This window comes from Alosa pseudoharengus, unplaced genomic scaffold, assembly GCF_046254945.1.
Source record: "Alosa pseudoharengus isolate Yale_2024_CS ecotype anadromous, Long Island Sound unplaced genomic scaffold, YU_APseudo_1.1 YU_APseudo_1.1_scf_4, whole genome shotgun sequence".
Lineage (NCBI taxonomy): Eukaryota > Metazoa > Chordata > Actinopteri > Clupeiformes > Clupeidae > Alosa > Alosa pseudoharengus.
The window spans coordinates 15,758,592-15,771,436 of record NW_027468774.1 but is presented as its reverse complement, the minus strand read 5'-3'; the positions used below and the strand labels follow the sequence as shown (position 1 = coordinate 15,771,436).

The following is a 12,845-nucleotide window of genomic DNA, read 5'->3' as shown; positions in this document are numbered from 1 at the left end:
CAATCCCGCGCTGAAATTTAGGCCCTGGTTTTAAATGTGCATCTTTTTTTCTCTCGTTCTCTCGGCGAGCATTTGTTCTGCTGCCAGCTTGTGCCAATACGCTATATCGTCCAAAATGCTTGATTGCATTCTCCACATTTTTAGCTAAAATTTCATGTACCACATCAGCATTTTTGTTCAGTGAATCTTTTGTAAATTGCTTTACAATAGCGTCGGGCACTTGTCAGCAGCCTTCGGCTTGCCTCTTGCCACTATTCACTCCTTCGTCTTCAAGATTCCCTGTAGAATTCTCAATATTTTTGGCCTCAATGTGTTCTGTTACATAGTCTGTCTGTTCTTAGTCTTGGATTTTGTGAAATAGATTTCTAAATATCACCTGCTTGCTGCAGCTTCGGTCTGCACATCCTTTTAAAACCGCATATTTTTCCTCTCTCGAGCATTTAATCTGCTGCCGGCTTGTCTCTCCACATCGTCCAAAATGCTTGATTGCATTGCATTCTCCACATTTTTAGCTAAATTTTCATGTACCATATAAGCATTTTTGTTCAGTGAATCTTTTGTAAATTGCTTTACAATTACCGTCGGGCCTATATGCCTATTGCCTGGCTTGCCTCAGCTTCGGTCACGTCCTTTTAAAACCGTCTTTTTCTCTATCTTGAGCATTTAATCTGCTGCCAGCTTGTGACTCCACATCGCCCAAAATGCTTGATTGCATTGCATTCTCCACATTTTTAGCAAAATGTTCATGTATCATATCAGCATTTTTGTTCGGTGAATCTTTTGTAAATTGCTTTACAATTACCGTCGGGCCTATAGGCCTATCGCCTGGCTTGCTTCAGTCACGTCTAAAACTGCATCTTTTTCTCTCTTGTGAGCATTTAATCTGCTGCCAGCCTGTGACCCCACATCGCCCAAAATGCTTGATTGCATTGTATTCTCCACATTTTTGATACATTTTGGTGTACCACATGGTATTTTCTTTCAGTGAATCTTTTGCTTTGCAATGACCTTCCTGCCCTCCTCTTGGCTGCCTTCACTCCTTCGTCTTCATTAACATTAATCTTTTTGGCCTCAATAATCCAGTTACATAGTCTCTGTTTTTGGTTTTGGATTTTGTGAAATACATTTCTAAATAAATGCGATTTATAGTCCAGTGCGACGTATATATGTTTTTTTCCTGTTCATGACGCATTTTTTGACTAATGCGACTTATACTCAGGAGCGACTTATAGTCCGGAAAATACGGTACTTTAAAAGCTTGGCTTTCAAAGTTTCATATTCAAGTTCATATTCATTCATGCCTCTGCTTGTATCCATCTTCAAACAGGCTGAAGCAATTCCTGGCACTTAAACTATGGGATTAACAACTGAGGTCCTCTCCATTAGTCCTAGGAGCTAACCCAATATAGCCTGGCCCCGTCCACCTAGATCTTTCAGGAACATCTAGTCTGGAACACCATAGTTCATAACAGTTTCCCCCAAAACAAGAAAAAGGTCAGGACAAAGTGAAGAGGGGAAGATGAAATCGAAACTTATTGTGATAAACGGTAGCAGCAACACCTGCAAACTAGGGGTGTCACGAAGTCGAAATCAATCGAAATTACATCTCAATCTAAAACTTCAAACTCAAAGGTAGAATCGACGATGTAGCCACACCCCCAATGTCACATCCAGCATGTATGCCAAGACACAAAAACACACACACACTTGTTAAACTGCAGCATCAACTCTGAAATCACCGGTGTGGAAGTATTTTGTCGTTCTTTCACGTCAATTAACACTAACTTACTTAGCAAAAGAAAAGATGATCTAGTTTCAGTCCAAAATTAGCCTACTTCAAGGCATAAAATGCATATTCCATGAACACTAATGTTAGGTATCTTCGGAGTGTGCTGAAACAAATTATCAAATTATCATTGTGTCGTTTCATTTCACTATGTTCACGTCTATGTTTAATATTTGTTCCGTTTACAACCTCGCAGTTGGAGCGGTTTCAAAATAAAAGCCCCCAAAAGAGAATAGGAAAAGGCCAAAAAATGTAAATAACATAAGAAATGCATTAATAGTAATATTAAGAAAACATTGAAAAACTAATCGAATCGTGACTTTGTGAATCGTGAATTAAATCAAAGATTTGGAGAATCATGACACCCCTACTGCAAACATCAAAAAAAGCAGTTGGAAAATGTATCTTGCAGAAAATTAATTTACAGCAAAAGGTTGACCCACATACATTGTTTCCTGACTGCTGATGCTGTATGGTCAGTTTGTAAAGTTTAGGCGAAGTAGGAAGTAACATTAGGAATCTCTATGTGATTGGTAAGGCTGGACCAATGATTTCAAAGTTAGTGCCCGTTGCGATGCAAGTGCTGTAAACGAATCCCACTTCGTGAATGAGTGGATCTTAAGATGCAAGTTCTGTGCAAGTGTCCCGTCTTTCTTTGAGCTTATCCATTTAGTCACAACATGGTGATGTCCTTAGAATTAGAGTCCATTCATTTAGATCCAGAGTACATTTAGCCAATTTGCATATGAACCAAACAGACTAGTAAATTGCAATAGCTCAAACTAGGGATGCAATGATTGTGAAATTCTGGGCCAATATCGATACAGATGTATAAAATAACAAATCGGAACAGGCCTTTATAGCACAACATTTACCTAATGCAGAATTGATCTAACATATCAGACACACATCAGCCACTGCAAAAAGTGGAGTTCGACCCCTGGGCTATACTGTGATGACACATTAATGCTGGTGTTAATTATAGACCATTAAAATGCCATCTACTGGTCGGTTCAGCCCTTAACCCTTTTTAAAGTTTCTGTCTCAGTGTCTTGGCCACTAAGCCTAGGGCCTATACTTCAATCTATTGATTAATCAGTGAACAGGTTTGTGTACTGCTTACAGGGCTTGAGGCCGAAGCTAGTTGTTACATGGTCATGGAACAACAGCAGGATAGTGGCAGTGCTCATAAAAAAAAAATGAAAATGTCTTTGTCCTCTGAAGCTGAAAAGCAAAATGAAGAATAAAGAGTGTCCATCACTGTTGAGAACCCACACAGATGTATGTCCACCTGTTGCCAGAGAAAATGGAATTTATTCCAAGGATTCCCTCCACCCCTTCAGGGGTTGTGAACACCAGACAAATGATTAAACACAGACTTGTTAAACCCTCATAAAGCTTACACAGTTCAGTGCACAGTCCAATGAAGAGCAAACACACCACGTGTGGATATAAAAACACATGGCAATTTCAAAGGGCGACAAATTCCCACCAAAAGACTTCATTGCTCAAAGAGCCTACAAGAAATGTTTAGTCTCGGCTGAGGTCATAATGACAAGGTCAATGATTCCTCAGCAGAATGCTCTCAATAACAGGGTACTGGCATTTTCACAAATACAAATTCCAATCCATTTCCCAAATAGATTATTTATTTATTTTATTTTTATATTTTTCATTCAAGATACCCGAAAAAGTTAACATACAAACAAGCAAGCTCTAAACCATCCCTGTTGCAACATTTTCTATCTAAAGTAACTACTTTGTATTGAATACAATGCAAGACAACGGAAGAGTGCAAGACAACTTGAATCCTACAGAATTCTATGCATAGACCTAGACCCTTTAAGACTGCTTGTTGAACTTTTGAGGAGATTTTTTGTTGGAATTTTGACCTTTGATAGAGTTTCCACAGTCAAATTTCTGTATGTTTTACTATGTGAACAAAACTGGTAGACTTTTCCCACGATTTTCACTAAAGATGTTCATACTTTTCCAGGTCTGAAAATCTATAAAGGACAATTTTAGACTTTCAAGACCAAAAAGTCATAACAGAGGAGGAACCTAGGAACATTAACACAAATGCTACAAAAACCCCTGTGACACCAGCTAGAACAAGAATTACCACCGCTATTCATATCACTTCTGAGGCAGGAATTCTGTAATTAGAACAAAGTTACAGTTATGTCATACATGACCACTGCAGCCTCTGATACACCCTTCAAAAAACAAATCCTTCTAAAACGATGATCTGGGGCCATATTCACGGAGCATTTTAACTTACCACTAGGAGTGCTCCTAAATCGCACAAAAAATGTTACATAGGAGTTTTCCGTTATTTACAAAGCCTCTCAGACTTACTTTAATACACTACGGATAGATTCAGTATCTTTGCAAGATTTCTTAAATGAATCTGTATTGACACATTTGCAAAAAGGAGAAACAATTTAATTTGATTTAGGCCTACAATGAAAGTTATATTCAGTTTAGCCTACATGTTGACAATGAATGGTTTTGGTTGTTGTAGGTGGATTGAGAGCTCCTGTAGCCGCATGTGCATTTTAAAACATTGCGATGTGAAATGCTACAAACTCCTGCTTAGGATTGTTTCTGAATAGGTCTTAGTGAGTTAGGAGTCCTGTCGACTTCTTCTAAGCTGTCCCAGACTTAGGTGCTACTTTTAGGGCTAAAATGCTTTGTGAATTACTCTTAGTCAAAAGAATTAGAAGTCCTAAAGTAACGAGTGACACGCCCATTATTTTTAGTTTCTCCTAAATTCGCCAGTTAGGAGCTACTTTTAGCCTTCAAATTCTTTGTGAATACGGCCCCTGATCTGAGAAGCTCACAAGAAAACTGAACATCTCTTTTTAGACAACACAACACATTATAGGTTGACCGATTGATCGGCCAATTTTTGGCATTTTTTAATTGAGCAGCATCAGCTGATATCGGAGTATAGTAGGCTGATCTGTCTGTGTGCGGGGAGTAGTTGTCACGCACGCACGCACGCACAAAAACACTGTAAAAAGTATTATAAGCCTACACTTTCCTAGAGTTGATGCGGACAATGCCCCTTCTAATTTGAGAGGGGAAATGACCGCGATTTCGCGGTATACCGCTTTAGGCGTCAAGTGACTGCGGTATTGCGGTTACGGTGCCAGCCCTAATTGAAGAAAGATCATAAATGTTAAATAAATGTTTTTTTTAAGATACACACAATGTATCAACTTAAGTTATTAGTGTTACATTTTATCCTGCAAATAGAGGAGAAAACAGGCAAATATCAGCAAAAAAATCAGCAGCATATATCGGCCGAACCTGATTTATAAATATTGGCATCGGCCATAGAAAAACCCATATCCGTCAACCTCTAACACATTACACACACACATTGTCTATATCAAATTACATTTATGAAGAAAGCTTATCAAACCCCTTTTTCATACAGCAGAGCAAAGTTACACTGTGGTCATCATATAATCCCATCCCGAAGTTGGCCCATCTTACCCTTCACAAATTCAATACGTTTTCCCAACTTTAAATGGACAGTGAAAGGATACTAGATTCTTGTTGGAAGATTACAAAGAAATTATCTACCTTAGGGACGGACAACATAGAATAACTGTAGCATATTTCATCGTATTTTTTGGAATGTATAGATATATATCAGAGGAAGCTCGTCCATAAAGGAGCGGGATGACCATCCTGCCTAAACTTTCAAATGTAAGAAATGAAAGTAATAAAATCTACATACATTTAAATTTAGTTAAATGTATGTAGATTTTATTACTTTCATTTGAAAGTTTAGGCAGGATGGTCATCCCGCTCCTCTATGGACGAGCTTCCTCTGATATATATATATAAATTCCAAAAAATACGATGAAATATGCTACAGTTATTCTATGTTGTTACACTTATTAAAACAACATGTAACCAATTGATTTCAAAATGCAAGATCACTGAAATCATTAGTGACCTCTACCACAATTGACAAGTATGGCATAGAGGGTCTTCCTCCCCAAGGCCCCCATTAACAGCCGCTCCAAATCCCATAAATGTGGTCTTAACACGCTCACTCTCTGTAAGGCGTATGTCTTTGTTTATCTCTATCAAATCAACAACCCTCCACCCATCCCAGTATCCACCTCCACCGCACACCTTCCTCCGCTACTTTTAAAACCATCAGCCACTGATGTTTATACCCGACACACAGTGTGAAAATAGTACCATAACCCACTATCTTCTTGGCCACAAGTCACATCTGCTTACAATCTTGAGAACCATGCAACCACCCAAAAAAGTGATCAAAAAAATAAAACTTAATCCTGATCCTCATCCTTCCTCTTTCTTGGTTTGAAGGCTGCCTTTCACTATGTTCGACCTTGGTCTTTACATACTCTGCCTACATTGCAGCATGTAGCCTATGTAACATTTCCTGTCCTGTCATCAAACATATTGAGGTGCTCAGCTTCACTAACCAGTTGTATTTGTGGTGGAAGGTTTGCAGAATTAATTTGAATGCAACAGTTTTTAAAATTAGTGCAGTGTGGTTATGATTCTAACCAGATTTAAGCACAATTTAGTACAACCAGGAAACTCATTGTGTGGTGGTCAATGTTGATATTGTGGTGGGCCGCCACAAATAAGTCAATGTATGGGAAACACTGCTAACAGTACCAGCCTGTGAGAACCAGAACCAAAATAAAAGTAGCCAAAAGTAAGTCACCAACACCATCTAAGGATTGACTACATAAAAGGGGAACTTTATGTGAAAATTATCTGGCCAAAAGCAAACCGTACCAAAGAGATATAAGGAAGTACAGTGACATCAGGTGTTCAATAGCCACCACCCTTTAGTGTTGGTGAAAAGTACTACACACACACCAGAGCAGACACCCGTCAGATATATCTTTAAAAATAAATTCATACCATTCATACCAAAACTGTGCCAGTCCAAACGGTCCACACCACTGTAGACTATTTACATCCCTCTTGGTTAGCACGATTACCACCTTGCCTATTCTTTACCTTTAGTTGAGCATAACCTCAATAAACACATTTTTATGGTGAATGCCGCCTCTGGACAACATCAAGGTCAACGAAAAATATTAACAAGGCCTTGTTCCATATTTGGCTTCAGCTTGGCCTGAAAGCGCAGACACCTAACCTGAAAGCAATCATGCCTAAAGCAATCATGGACATGTATAATAGGTTAGGTGTAAAAAGTAGAAATGACCAGTTCAATATGCTATGCACATGACGTCACATTCACATGCACGTTGAAATTAATTTGGCCAAGACATGAATTATACTGCTGGAGGTGAAGTACAAAGGGTGCAAATGCGATGGGTATGTTTGTAATGGGAGTGCGTGTGATTTAATACACTCACCTGGACATGGGACTTGCACTTGAAGATCTCCGGTTGCCATAGGGACTGACAGATAGACGTTTCCGTGATGAATAAGGGCTGGTATCCCTCTCATAGCTGGAGGATCTGTGTCTTGACCCATAGGGGCTGTCTGAGCGCTGTCTGCTCCGTCTCATTGACTCCCGGTAAGGGCTTGGGCTCTGGGCCCTACGGCGTGATGAGTATATGTCCTCAACCTCTCCCCCGTAGACCCCCATTCCCAAAGGACTGTCCCCCCTTCGAGGGCTGGGAGATAAAGTCGAGCCAGAAGTCTGCTGTCTGCGGCGCGGGCTGCTCCGGGATGAAGCCTTACTTTTGGGGCTCGACTTGTGACTCTTGGAGGACTTGCGATGACCCCTGTCCGAGCGCTCCCCCTTAGAAGAGGTCCGGCCCTGGCTCTCACGGTGCTGCTTGTCTTTGCGGGTTTTGGACCGGCTGGCCTCTTTGTTCCGCGATGAGGTGCTACTCCCCAGGTTAAGCCCTGGCTGGACTGCAGAGGACGGAGACTCCCCGCTGCGCTTCAAGACACCTGCCTCCTGTCTCTTCAGTCCTGCCACGGAGGAGGAGAGCTTGTCTTTGCTCTTCCCCTCTCTCTCCCTGTCTCGCTCCTTACTGCTCTTCTTTTTCAAATTCCCTCCCCCGTCCACCGACTCCCTCACTCTATGCGGGTCCTTAGATTTTTTTCGGGAATGCCGGTGTTTATGAGACCTCTCTCTAGCCCCGTCTGCCCCGCCCCCGTTATCACCCCTGCAGTAATCCGACGACTCTGAACGTTCATCATCTCTCCGCTCAGCTCTGGCCGGTGGATCTGAGAAGGTGTCGGAATCGGAGCTGATGTCGTCATACTCCACTAGTGGCTTGATGGCGCCGACTGCAGGTGGCGGCCCAGGACTCGGCGCAGTGAAAACTGTGGCCTCTCCTGACGCCGCTGAGGAGGACTCACGACCGTGCTTCGATGATTTATGCCGTTTGTGCTTAGAAGTCAAGCCAGACGACGAGCCCGGAGATTTGGACTGTGGTTTCCCGTCTTTACTGGTCATGTTAGCAGCAGAGCTGTGACGCGACCCTGAGGTTTGGTGAGGCCCGCTGTTGGCGCTTGTAGCAGGCTGCAGAGGTTGCACAGAGACGCTAGTGCTGCTGGATTCTGGCTTTCTCTTGGTCCCATGTTGTCGGTCTGATCCAGGCATGCCTCACGTCAGCAGCGGTCCTTCTCCCAGGCTCGGACCTCTGCATCGAAGACAATACATTAACGCTGAACAGATGCCTTAAAGAAAAAAACATCCGGTAAAAGTTGTACAATCAAAAGCACTAAACAAACATCGAATCAAGTCTGCCCACGTTGTCCTCAAGGTTTATCCCCGGCTCATTCCAGTCAGGTCAAGCGGCAATTCTTTTGAGATACGAAAAAATTGTTCGTATCAAAAAGTCGGTGAACACTGCCTTTCCGCAAAGAATGTTTTAAGAGCTTGAAACAAAATCCCAAAACGATTATTTTACTATTCTCTCCCCGTGTGTGTAATTTAGCCAGCTAGCCAATGCTATCAAACTAGCTCGCTAGCAAGCAAGCTAGCATTTTTCGTCAAAACAAAAAGGAAAAAGATTGAAGTCGCCCATTAAGCTGGCTATCCTTGCCCGACACATGGCAATGAATAAGTTATTTTAGATCCACAATTTCACTGCCCTTGACTTCAGAAATAAGTATAGTCCGTTATCAATGGGCAATATTTTCCCACAAACTAAAAAAAAAACTTGACCCCGTTGGTAGCTACTGTTTACATGTTCGCTTTAATATGCCAGTTTATCTCTTTGCAGTTTTGATATTGGTTAGAAATTATCATATATTCATGTGCAGAATATGTTCCAGTTTATTTTTCGTGGCTCTGGGCAGCAACCCGGCCTAGTTTAAGGGCGATGTTAATGGATTTCAAAACATCCACAGCCCCCGTTCTACGACCAAGCTAGAGCGGCCATTGTGCCTAGTATTATGGGAACTTGAGTAACCGATTCCTTAGAAACTCCTCCGGTAGGAGGAGCTAGAACTACGCTCATAGAGCTAAGCTACACAGAGCGGGTCTGTCCTGTGTCATCGGCTTCAACAGCAGGGAAATTCAAGTTGCTGAACTGCCTCGTCACTGACATTTAATAGTGGGCAAAAAGATACCGTCGCTGGCCCTTCCTGAGGTTAAGAAGATTCTTCGTTGTACAGAATCCATCCAGGTCCAGCATGTTGTTTAAAGTGGAAAACACCAGTTCAGAACGGTGCACTGTAATCTAGTATCTCATGTCTTTGCCATGAGAGCTGTCACTCCATCAGGTAACTCAGCGACAGCCTATCCGATGTGAACCTCGAATCCCGCCCATGGATCGCCGCAGTTGCTTCTGCTCACCTGATAAGGGCCTGAAAGAATGTACTATGTGCAACTCTTATGTTAGTCACTGTGACAAACTTTCTAACACAAACCAATGTCATCCAGTTGCATTCCACCAAGGTAAAAGAAAACGCTACCGACGTATACATTTGTATTACTTTTATTGTGAAAATAATATCATGACCACACCATTCCCCTGCCGAAACATACTTTAAGTTTTTGCCATATGTAATAAACCGACTAAAAAGCTCAATTGCAAAGCCAGATCAGATTGGAGATTTTACCAATTTCTCATCAAAAACTCTCAAGAATCGACTATGACTTATTTTGCCACAACTGTCTTTGCCCACTTAAGGATTTGCGCACATCCTACATCATTGATAACGTGTGTCTGACATTTACTTCTAATTATTACAACTAGTGTTTTTTAAGTGGTGAAGTTACACAGACCTGCAATGCATCCCGTGATCAATTGCGCGTGGAGACCCACAGAGCCAAGCGGGATCACGTTAGCTAACTTTAACGCTACCTATATGTTAGCTGCTGTTGTTGCTACGTAGCTAGCTCAGTACGTTACCTTCCGCCATTCTGGGGGAAAAACCTGTTCAGGAATAATCCGCTAGTAACCAATCCAAAAACACGCATTATCTTTAACAGAATTCATACATACAGCTTCATTCAAGAAACTGAAGAGCAGCGTGGTAACGTTACCACAATACGTTACGATGGGTTGTTAATATTACACCAGCTTAGCTAAAGTTAGTTAGCTAGCGAGCCTGTGGTGTCGCGGCTAATCTAGTCGGCTAAGTTAAAAAAAATATACAACAGTGCCTAAGAATGGAATCACAACTGTAGATTTCACCTTCATTTGTCTTCATCTGTGAGGATCTGATGAAACGCTGTACGACAGATGGCAGTTTTAAGAAAGAACGCTATGTACAACAAAATAGTTAGCAAGTACTGGCAACATCCATATTTTCCTGAGCATCCTTTCGTCGCAGAGTAGTGTCGTACAAACGAAGGCGACGGCTAGGAATTTCGTGCGCACCTTACTGCGCAACTCAAACAGCTAACATAAGATGCAATGGTACTAAAATGGTTTTGTTTATGATTTAGCATATGCTGCATTTGATGATTTAGGTATCATCTGATGATAGACAATTACATTGAATCAAAACATTTCTAAATATTTTTATTTCTAAATTATTTTAGAAAACTTTTTTTTGCATCATTCTATTTTTTTTGTTATAAGCTATAGGCTACAGTGTTGTAATACCTCTGTATGATTGTGTGATGATAAAAGTAATAATTCATTTATCATTGACATAATGTATCATTTGACATTTGTTTATAGCCTAGCTAAAAGATAGCCAAGATAGCCCTATTTATTATAAGCTTTATAACTGCCTTTTAATAACCCACATTTGTGTGGCTTCATTGCAGTCATTTACAGTGGACATCCATAGCAGATCAAAGTATACATTAGAAGCATAGCATAGTAGGACAATGATGTTAACGTTTACTCACTTATATTAGGCTATTATAGGCTTTTCAAAAACATTGGTCTGCAAAAGATGTTAGTCAAAATTCTATGAGGATAGTTTTGCCATTAAACTCATCCAACCACTTTCTTGACACAATTGGTCTATTCCAGTGGTCCCCACACTTTTTCTTCCGAGGGCCAGCTCACTATGCCTGGCTCTAAGAGAGGGCCAGAGACTCATTAGTAACCATAAATAGCTTAGTGCTGTGAACAACAGCAGTCTACCTTAGTTGAATATTCCATTACATTTAATCATAGGCGACTGCAATTTAATACCATTGTTAGCTGTGTTTATATTGCAATCATGCCATATCAGTGTAAAATGTAGCTCAAATGAAATAATACTAACAAAAAACTGCATTCCAAAAAGTATTAGCAGGGAGTCCCAAAAGTGTATTTTATTCAAAATGTGTGAACTCTGAACTCTGTGTCTTTGCATACACAGCTCAAGTTGTGAACAAGGAATATCCTACAAATAATTTGAAGTTCTCAAACTATGAGAGTTTTATGAAGTGCTGGCAAAATCATCTGAAATGACCACTTTCACTCACCTGATGAGAACTTTGTGAATTTGTATGAACATTTGAATGAGTTAATAAAAAATAGAAATAATTATCCCAGAAAGTCCCAGAAATATGACTTGAATAGAAGTTAGTTAGTTATTAACAATTATTGATAAACTTTTAGAATACGTTGAGCACTGATGCAGTCAGCATAGGCCTCTTACATTGTTTGCAGGTAGGCCTACATTTCATTCCGTTTTCTATAGCAAACGCGAAACAGCGCCAAAACAACCACCAGTGGACAAAAAGAGTATTACATGTGTACTGTTAAGACTCGCCATAGAGAATGAATGGGGGAAATTACGGAGGTTATAGTTTGACGATGTCGTACTCCCATGCAGCATGGGTATGGGGATTGAAATCAAATAAAAGAAAATAAACGGAGAGCAAGTGTGCGGACCTTCTTTGTTACTGGATCTTGGACTTTTGGCTCCTGCACCTTAATTTGGATGTGCGCACGTTCCCAAACTGAAGTACTCCCATGCGGGCCAGATGCTATATACCACGGACATGTTTTGGGGGGCCACCCAAAATGAGGTGGCGGGCCGTAGTTTGGGGACCACTGGTCTATTCTATTCCTTAACTGTGGATCAGTCATCAGGCTATAAGTGACCCACCCTACACAGCAAATGTCAGCAAGTAAGCTACAGTGAGGGGCTAATTCATCATTATATGATATTAATAGGACTAGATCCATAAACCCACGATTGTGTTGACAAATAAGGCCTATGGCACAGGCCAGCATTTTGATTCGATTTCTTCTCTATGGAAAAGGCTAAAGATCAATATGTAGAATTTCAGCATTCAAAGCAGCTCCCTACTGTCACTACTGTTTCATTTATTACTTTAGATCTGCTTGGCAAAGTAGACTAGACTAAAGGCCCACAACGCTGCAGTCTGAATTATAAATAATTTAACATATTAATTTTTTTTAAAAAAATGAATGGACATTGTATGAGGCCCACAAGACTGTGATTTAGCTTCATTGCTTTGACACAAACATGGGTCCTGTAAAAAATATTTTTAATAGTTTAGCCTGACAGACTATCAGTGTCTCAAAATCAACTTAAACTTGGTTTAAAAATACACAATAGGCTGGCAGTTTGAAGCATATTCATCAAATGATCTCGAATCCGTAGACCACGCTTCTTTTTCCCGCTTTAATGACGTCAGAATAAC

At 40.7% G+C, this 12,845-nt stretch overlaps 1 protein-coding gene across 4 annotated transcripts in view; it reads right to left on the bottom strand.

The window, feature by feature from the left end:
• The window catches only part of cdk12 (cyclin dependent kinase 12), a 35,300-nt gene extending 24,733 nt beyond the window's left edge, over positions 1–10,567 (bottom strand). For 2 of the 4 annotated variants that reach the window (XM_076264991.1, XM_076264995.1), the window contains exon 1: positions 7,174–9,513. In XM_076264991.1, coding sequence (XP_076121106.1) covers positions 7,174–8,378 — 1,205 coding nt within the window. In that variant the 5' untranslated portion in view covers positions 8,379–9,513. Of the gene's footprint in view, positions 1–7,173; positions 9,514–10,422 lie in introns of those variants that run through there. The other 2 variants (XM_076264994.1, XM_076264993.1) reach the window with 2 other exon arrangements.
• Between the last annotated feature and the right edge of the window lie 2,278 nt (positions 10,568–12,845).